This window comes from Anneissia japonica, unplaced genomic scaffold, assembly GCF_011630105.1.
Source record: "Anneissia japonica isolate Jap-2015-1 unplaced genomic scaffold, ASM1163010v1 scaffold1606_len605190_cov180, whole genome shotgun sequence".
NCBI classification, from domain to species: Eukaryota; Metazoa; Echinodermata; class Crinoidea; order Comatulida; family Comatulidae; genus Anneissia; species Anneissia japonica.
The window spans coordinates 448,283-458,012 of NW_022749369.1; the positions used below are offsets into that span (position 1 = coordinate 448,283).

At 33.8% G+C, this 9,730-nt stretch overlaps 1 protein-coding gene across 2 annotated transcripts; it reads left to right on the plus strand.

Moving 5' to 3' along the window:
* The first annotated feature begins 478 nt into the window (after nucleotides 1–478).
* On the plus strand, nucleotides 479–5,102 carry LOC117121069 (probable L-cysteine desulfhydrase, chloroplastic). Of its 2 annotated transcripts, XM_033266167.1 has the most exons (4): nucleotides 479–2,017; nucleotides 2,469–2,677; nucleotides 3,662–4,029; nucleotides 4,758–5,102. In XM_033266167.1, exons 1-3 carry the CDS (start codon nucleotides 1,768–1,770, stop codon nucleotides 4,004–4,006), a joined length of 804 nt encoding a protein of 267 aa, XP_033122058.1. In that variant the 5' UTR covers nucleotides 479–1,767; the 3' UTR covers nucleotides 4,007–4,029; nucleotides 4,758–5,102. The 2 variants fall into 2 exon arrangements, with proteins under 2 accessions (XP_033122058.1, XP_033122057.1); XM_033266166.1 differs by having other exon boundaries at nucleotides 483–2,017; nucleotides 3,662–5,102.
* Nucleotides 5,103–9,730: the final 4,628 nt, after the last annotated feature.

The following is a 9,730-nucleotide window of genomic DNA, read 5'->3' on the forward strand; positions in this document are numbered from 1 at the left end:
ACTAGTTTTAAAAATTGTCTTTACTGAAAAAATGGAATGAGAGAGAGAAAAAAGTGAAAACCCTGAAAAAAGGAGAAAATGAGTGAGACTCACTTGATATATAATTAAATATATATATGTGTGTGTGTGTATATATATATATATATATATATACATATACATATATATATATATATATATATATATAATGATGGTACAGTGTCAAGATCAGAGTAAAGAAAATATTATGAAATACAATGTTTAATTGATTGACTTTTAAAATTGATGAGATTTTGTTGAATAAAAGTGGTAGTTCGCCAAAAAAGAGAAAAAAACCCCCAATTTTTTCCAAACAGGGTAAATTTTATTATTATTATTATTAGCAATTCTTTTAATATGTAGCAATTATTATTGTCAAATTACTAACAATTATTTCCCAAAAAAGGGTAAATTTTATTATTATTATTATAATTATTATTATTATTATTATTATTATTATTATTATTATTACTAGTTCCTTTGTGACCTTAGGTCACAGATAAACTATTGGGATGATACAGATTTTAAATGTGTGTATGAGATGTATGACAACAACCTGTCTGTATGTCTGTAAACAAATAGGCTCCTAAACGGTGCCTCGCGGCGGACATTGTGCCCAAGAGGTACAGGTGGACATGTAATTGTGTGGGAAATGTTTGTTTTTTCAGTTAGATAGAAAATGTAAGCTGTACGCGATATAACATATACCCCCTACCACCAGTTTTGAGTCGTTTTTTAGGAAAAATTTTGATTTGTGCATGCGTCAGAAAAAGCCGGGGAAAAAAAATGACCGAAAAAACGATCGTTTTCGTATTTTTTTAAATTTTTCAATCATAAAGCGCGCCACCAATGTTATATTGCCATAGGCAGGGCAAAGCCTCTGCGCGACAGTCGGTGGATCCAGCAGGGGGTACGGGAGCACATTCCCTCACCCCGTTTTGCCACAATTTTTTTTAAAATTTCAATGTATATCAATGTGCTATTCACTTATCTATTCTGAAACGTTTGTTCCTCCTCCCCCGTTTGGATCCGCCCCTGGTGTCCTTGTAGATTGAGTAGGCTACCAGTACAAGTTCATTCTCGTGACGTAATGAGTCATCTAGCTCACTTGTACTTGCGTTTGTGATATGTGTTAATTGCGCTGGTCTTCTAATCAACACTATTGCCGATTCCAACCTTGGATGAAAATAACGCAATATTATGGAATGAGGTATTGTCAACTGCAACGGTAGCGCACTGGAACATAATGTTTTCCTGAGCTCTACTATTGGCATAATAATTAAATTTGTCCATTTATATTTACTTTTTGTTAATTTGTCGCGCTCTAAAGTCCCAAATGCCCTACTGAGCAAAACTCAATTTTAGAAATCCAGTAGGGCCCTAAATACATGCATTAAACAAAACATTCAAAAGTATCTAGTAATCTCAAAATAAAGTACAGTAGCTATCAAGATTTTAAGAGTGCAGCACTTATGATTTGTCCCTCTCGCATTAATTTTTTTTAATTTGTTGCAAATGTTAACACCCAAAACCATTACTCCCATAATTGGTTGCAATGCAATATGTATCCCATATAACAAATAATTTCTACGTGATCGCAGTTTTGATTAAATGTTTAAAAAAATGTTCTTTGGTTGGTAATCTTTAACCTTGCTATAACTTTTGTAATTTCACCTCCATTAGTGTAAAATATATGTTCATATTAATTAATCTCTGTACTGTTTATTATTAGGGGTAGAGATCATCACAATGGAGATAAAGTTCCCAATTGCGAGTAAAGATCAACTGATTGACCAACTAAAAGAGAAAATTGATTGTAACAGTGGGATCAAACTAATTATCTTAGATCACATCACAGGCCCGTCTGCAATACTAATGCCAATAGAGGAATTAATACAAGTATGTCATCAAAAAGGGGTGATGGTGATGGTAGACGGTGCGCATGCTCCTGGGCAGGTTAAATTGGAGTTAGATAAACTTGGAGCACATTTTTACATAGGTAGGTTTAAAGTGAAACTGATTAAGTTATATACTCATCCTCATGTTATCATCAACAGCATTATCATCGGTTTACTCCTGAATTTATTTACAATGTTTAGAAGTATCCATTTAGATAGGCCAATTATTTATTGTAATTGTCTATTTATGTTTTCCTCAGGTTGATTCTCTTCTATGCAGTGCTATGTAGATCATGGTCTGGGCCATTAAGGGTTATGTTCTAAAAAAATAAATGATCCAATTTTAGAGCCCATTTAGATTACTATCACTATGCTATATGCTATATGATATTTTTAGACCCCTATGAGCAGATTTTATAATGTTATAAAACTCTGGTACAGTAGAAATATACGTTTTGAAACAACGATTACCAGCCCAAGAAAGTTCTACCAACTTGCTAAAATACAAAATAAGTACTGTAATAATGTTTGGAGTTTCTAAACTTTCTTTAGGGAACCTTCATAAATGGTGTTATTCAGCACGCGGATGTGCCTTTCTTTATGTGAACTCTAAGGTTAGAGATGCCGTACATCCAGTAGTGACGACGTCATTCGAACGTCCTCGATTACGGGACCGATTCATACTGCAGGGAACTAAGGATTACACTTCTCTATGTGCATCATCTGCTGCTGTTGAATACTTTAAGGATATCGGAGGCCTGGTAATACAATTTCACCATTTCACTATCATTCACATATGCCCACAACAACATAACACACTGGTGGCCATCCTTGCCGGAATTTAACGAGAATGATGACTACACGGAGGCTCAGCAGGCCCGTAAACAAGTTCTTTAAAAAAGAGGTTCTCTGGTCGTGGGTTCCAGGGGCGAAGCCTCGGTAGAGTCAGCAACACCCCCCGAAGCCAGAGGATTTTGGTGTTTTATTGGTCTAAATAATGCTATAAAAGCAGTTGTGTTTGAAAAAAGTTCTGCAGCAAAAAAAATTCCGTCTGATTCTGGGTGGGTCTGCGGTGCATTAGTTGGATTTGAGGACTCGTTGAGGAAATTCGAGTGGGGTGGGGTTTGGCAGAAAAGAGGGGGTTGCTAGAAAAGGGGATTTGCGCGAACCATGAAACCACCCTTGGCTACGGACCTGCTCAGAAATGTTCACTTCTTGGCCTGATAGAATCTGCCATTGTATATGCATCATCCAATATGAATAAAGGATTGGCAATGCAATGTGCACCCGTACCATCTTATTGTTATCGAGTCCTTTACGTTAGTGGTATTCACGTAAAGATCTTGCTTTTTTGTTTTTTATTTGCCAAACGTTTCTTTCGCGCACCAATTCTGAATATGGCTCATGATGTAGAAAGAACGAGCACGTGACAGAAAGTGAAAGTTCAGTGTACATTTTATATATATTTTGTGTTTATTGAATTATATTGTTTTTAATCTTGGGTCTTTTCAGTGTATAGAATTTTTCATTGTAAATTTTATACAATTCAGTTATTTGCTGCCAATTAAATATTTTAAATAAAATTGAAATTTGCATTTATAGTATGTATAATAGTCCACATTGATATGGTTATATCGGTGCGTTTAACAAAAGCGTATGCAAACCAACTAACGTGCGTTCTTCCAATCGTACACATATTAATGTTACAAAATGAAATGGCTGATTTTTATAATGTATTTTTTCAGACTGCTGTAACAAAATACAATTCATCTTTACTGAGTTGGGCTACTGATATGCTATGTAAAGCTTGGAATACGAGCTTGCTGCCCATCCCTGACAGCATGCAGGCGCCATTCATGGTCCTGATAAAGATGCCTGACATAGAAAACGTACCATTAACCCCCGAAGGAAGTACCTCGATAGCGGCAAGTGTTTATAAACAACACAATCTTCATATTGCTTGTACGAGAGTTGATGGACGATTCTGGCTCCGGCTCTCTGCTCACATCTACAACTATGAAGATGACTTTTATAAATTAAGGGACGCACTGATGGATATGTATCAATCAAGTTACAATCTAAATTCCTGAAGTTATTGTTTTGTCACTGCCAGGTTCGAATGTATATTTTTACGATGTATTTTTTATTTTTTGTGTTGATGTAAATAAAGCTAATAATAGATATATGGATTGTGATATAATGGTACAAATCTTTGATATACGGCTTTAGCATACCGTAAACCTCGAATTGCAGCCTTGGGCTTTTTTTTTTTTTTTTTTTTTGCCAACTTATAATTCGAAATGGGCTTCTTTTCGAGGATACTTTTGCAAAGTAAAGAGGGGGCTTCTTTTCAAAATAAATGCTGTAAATTTTGGGAATTACTAATATAAAACAATAAATAGGGTCACTGTAACATTAATCTGTATCATGGAGTGTATAATTAACCGGCATTATATCACCTAAACTGCTGTATAAACCAAGCGTTATTTTAGTTTATTTTGTATCTTTGAAATTCATGTACCGTGTATATACTCAAGGAGGTATAAAACAAATTTAGTTTATGCCTTCTTGATATACTCTACTATCTCGAAGAAAAAGCCCAAGTATGTTCTAAAAAATAAATGATCCAATTTTAGAGCCCATTTAGATTACTATCACTATGCTATATGCTATATGATATTTTTTTGAGACCCATATGAGCAGATTTTGTAATGTTATAAAACTCTGGTACAGTAGAAATATACATTTTGAAACAACGATTACCAGCACAAGAAAGTTCTACCAACTTGCTAAAATACTAAAGTACTGTAATAATGATTGGAGTTTCTAAACTTTCTTTAGGGAACCTTCATTGGTGTTATTCAGCACGCGGATGTGCCTTTATTTATGTAAACTCTAAGGTTAGAGATGCCGTACATCCAGTAGTGACGACGTCATTCCAACGTCCTCGATTACGGGACCGATTCATACTGCAGGGAACTAAGGATTACACTTCTCTATTATGTGCATCATCTGCTGCTGTTGAATACTTTAAGGATTTCGGAGGCCTGGTAATACAATTTCACATTTTCTGGGGGAAAATTAAAAAAAATATTTGAAGACCGCTTAAAAAAACAAAACACCTACGTATGGCTTGGTAGTTTAGACAGAAAGAATGAATATGAGAAAAGAATAAAAAAAAAAAAACGAAGAGAATAATAATAAAAAGCGAAAGATGGTAGAAGTTTTACAGGAAAGATGTAAAAAAGACGAGCAAATGTAGGTGAGGTGGAACAGTTATTATTTGTTAAAGATAGATATTGTGTATCTGATGTAGAATTCCATGAAATATCATCGGTTTCAAACATACCATCATTATATATGATTAAAAAAAAGAGCTGCTCAACTTAACAATCAATTTAACATACAAGTAAATAAAGAGTTAAATGCTGTTTGCCAGCCTCTTGACATTAAAATAAGAATGGCCTTGTCCAATATTCACTACATCTACATTGAAAACGCAGAAACGATAACTGTTAAAGTGACTGGTGATGGAACTAACTTTGGCCATTATTATGGTGTAACCAACATCGGTTTTTCATTGCATGGTAAAAATTTCAGCTCACCCGAGTATGTTGTTATAATAGCGGAAGCACCAGAAAAATATGATATTCTAAAGCTGATCATGAAAGATATTTCTGACACTATAAATTCATTTAAAGAACTAGACATTAATGATTTACACCTAACTTTAAATTACATATTCTGTGCTGATTTAAAATTTCTCAATGAAATGATGGGTATAGGAGCAGCATCAAGCAAATTTCCGTGCCTTTGGTGTAAATTTTTTTGATATGTCGATAAAATGATCGATGAATGATTCTGATAAGGGAGCAAGAAACTACCGTGAGATTTTAGCCATGTCTAATTTACCTGAAAGAAATAAAAAGAAATTCAGCTGTAAACATAGCCCAAAGTTGCCTATAGAAATATCTAATGTTGTAATGGACCCCCTACATATATTTACGAATATCCGATCAGTTGGTACGGCAATTGATTAAGGATCTGCTGGAACAAGATAAAATTGGTAAACTTCAGAAAAATGTTGATATTTCAAAATGTCACAACATTAAAACATTTGAAGATTTTGATCGTAGTTTAGGAATAAAGTGGAGATTTAGAACCGACAAAAAAACAGGAGATCTTACTTACATGGATTTCAGAGAGAATACCATGGCACAAAAAGATGGATAATATTTCAAAACTGTGGCAAGATTTCCCAGTTTTATTTAATACAATCAAAGGGCATGGGTAGATTTATTCGGACAAACCTATCTCACTCGTGATGTCACGCCACATATGCATGTGTTTGCAAACCATCTGTCTGAGAGTATTAAAATACATAAAAACATTAACCGTTTTTCACAGCAAAAATTTGAAAAAATGAATGATACTTTGACAAAACCCTATTTTCGATCATCAAACCATCAGATCTTGGATGCATTAATGCAAATAATGCTAAAAACAAACAGAATTGAGCACCTTTTTAATACATGCGAACGAAAGAAAAGAAAATATGAATGCTCATCTTGTAATATGAAAGGGCATAGGCGTGCATTATGCCCCCTAGGGGTATAATGTATACAGTAACTGCTGTATATAATGTATTTTTCATGTAATATTTACCTTGGTAATATGTATTATACTATATATAAATAAGATTATTATTATTAAATATTTTGATCTATGGATGATTAATGGTGCCACTGTAGTAAAATTTGACATATTTTGCATGCTTCTATATTTTAAAAGAGTGATGTTTAACTATAGCATACAAAGTAGTTTTACAGCTCAAAATTTATATTTTGGTTTAATATTAGTTGTGTTTTGCTAAGTATTTGTATTATCATTGATACTATTTTGTTATATTAGTAATTAATGTAACATTTTTAACAGTTTTTGGTTTAATATTAGTTGTGTTTTGCTAAGTATTTGTATTATCATTGATACTATTTTGTTATATTAGTAATTAATGTAACATTTTTAACAGTTTTGATGTAACTTTTTAACCAATTTGTCCGAAATGTAAATTGTTTATGCTTTTAATTAAGAGTAGTCAAGTTATTATTATTGTAATAATGTAATACAGTATATTTCACTAAGAGGGCTACCCTAATAAAATAAAACATAATAAATATATAAATGTTGACCATCATATCCAAGGTGTAGCAAACCTCATTTTGATATTTGAAAAAAAGTATTAGCTGAATCAGGTCTTTCATTCAGATACAATAAATAACTTGCAAAATACTTATTTTTTATAAATTTTAATTTACTTGTGTCTCAAGTTATAATTAGTGTAAAATATAAATATTGTAGTATTTAAGAAAAGTGGATTACACAATTTAGGCTCATTTTGTAATTCAGGTGGTCCTAAAATTATACGTAAGCATGCAATTTTATTAAATGTGAGTAAAATGAATTATTTTTATGATATATATATATACATATATATTTTTTGTAGTCTAGTAATTTAATATTATACATTTTACACATTGATGTCTTAACCATGTTAGTTACTTACCGTAGTTATTAATTGTTGTATAGTAAAAACTGTTTTGTAGTCATATTCTAGTTTGTAAATGTAACATTAATAGTGTCTATTTATATACATATATATATATTTATATTTTTTTTAAATAACCAAATACTACTAATGCAATATATTTAATACTGTAATAAAAACATTTAAAATATTACACTCAGTTAGTTCTTTCAATAAAAAAAAAATAAAACTGTTTTGTATCTACCAAAGATTTTTACTCAAGAAATGTGATACTGAATGGTATTTAGATAATTATGTATGTTGTTTAGAATAAAAATTGAAAGTCCATATGAAAATGTTATAGCGTTTAATTTGTAATTGTGGAAACCCCCTAAATTACAAATGAACTGTTCCAACCATTACGCGCTTGACTGATCACCCACAGTGTACCGTTAGCAGGAAGCTACCTTGAGGTCGAATTCAGGGAATAAAATTGCACTGCTAGCAAAATAAAATATTGTCGTAATGTTCATACTCTCGTCAACAACCCATCTCCCATGGTTGATTTCAGTCGCATTGCAGCTTTGCAACAAAATGATGAGGAATTGGGCAAACTACGTGATTCATCATCACTTCAACTCAAAGCTTTACCAATTCCAACTTCAAACTCTACAATTATTTGCGACGTTTCAACGGGTAACCCACGTCCATATATTCCATCAGACTTTCGACGCATAATTTTTGACACGCTTCATTCTCTGTCCCATCCTGGTTTTCGAGCAACACAACTTTTAATTACAGAGCGTTTCGTATGGCCAGGTATAAACCGTGATGTACGCCGATGGTCTAAAACATTCATTCAGTGTCAACCATCCAAGTTACAACGACACATCTCACCATTGCCTACTTTTTCCACGCCTGATGCTCGTTTTGACCATGTACACATTGATATAGTTGGACCTCTTCCACCCTCTATGGTTATACAGTAGTTATTTACTGACTTTTATTAAATAATAGTTTCACTCGTTGGCCGGAAGCTGTACCCATCTCTGATATAACAGCAGACACTGTTGCACACGTGTTTGTTGATTGCTGGATTTCTTCTTTTGGGGTACCTTCCACAATAACTACAGACCGAGGTCGACAATTTGAATCTACATTATTTAAATCACTAACACAATTACTTGGAACCAAACAAATTCGCACGACTGCATACCATCCGATGGCAAATGGACATGTTGAACGATTTCATCGCCATTTGAAAACTTCTCTCAAGGTATACAATGACCCTACGTACTTCTAGGAATTTGCACTGCACTTAAGGAAGATCTTGGACATTGTACCGCAGAGCTTGTGTATGGTACTACATTGCGATTACCAGGACATTTTTTTCATAAAGATTCTGAACTTACTGATTAATCTAATTATGTTCATAGATTACGTGATGTAATGAGTAATTTTTGTCCCACCCCAACCCGCACCAATCCTAACCGTAAATCTTACATCAATCGGGATTTACTAACTTGTACTCATGTGTTTGTTCGTAGGGATTCTATTCGTAAACCATTACAACATCCTTATGATGGCCCCTTTAAAGTGTTACGAAGAGCTGACAAATATTTTGTTCTTGACATTAGTGGTCGTCAAGACACAGTCAGCATTGACCGCCTAAAAGTAGCCCATTTAGATACAGTACAAACACCCACCTCCACCCTTGAACTTTGACCCCTTATCCCTGAATACCCTATAGACTCTGCCTTATGCCAATGTATATGCACAAAGGACAAGATAGCCTGGGTTCCAGGCCCTAATTTTAGGTTACTCACTCTTTATTGCACTTAGTGCGCGCCTTACCTAATTTAATTGGCGTCCCATACTCGATTTCTTTTTTTTTCGAATTAGGGCCTGGGCAAACGATTCATGCGTACGATTTCCCACATCAAATTTGATGTGGGATATCGTATGCATGACTGATTTTGTAAATCACGTGACTGGCTTATTCCGTCTATCTCTAAATTAACTTTCTCGTTGGTGGCGCTGTCCAGAATGAGAAAAATAATTAAAAAAATAAGAGACTTGTGGCAAGTCTAAGGACAAGACTGCGCTATGTTATTTGTGAGAGAAGTAGTCTTTTATACGATTGTTGGTTTTTCCACCCCAATGCCCCTTATGTGACCTTTGACCCCAAGTTGTGAACAACACATAAATGAGAGGTGGCACCGGTCCTACTAAGTTTTAATTAAATCGGTCCAGTACTTTGCCACTAGTAGCCTTTTAAAATGTTGCCAAA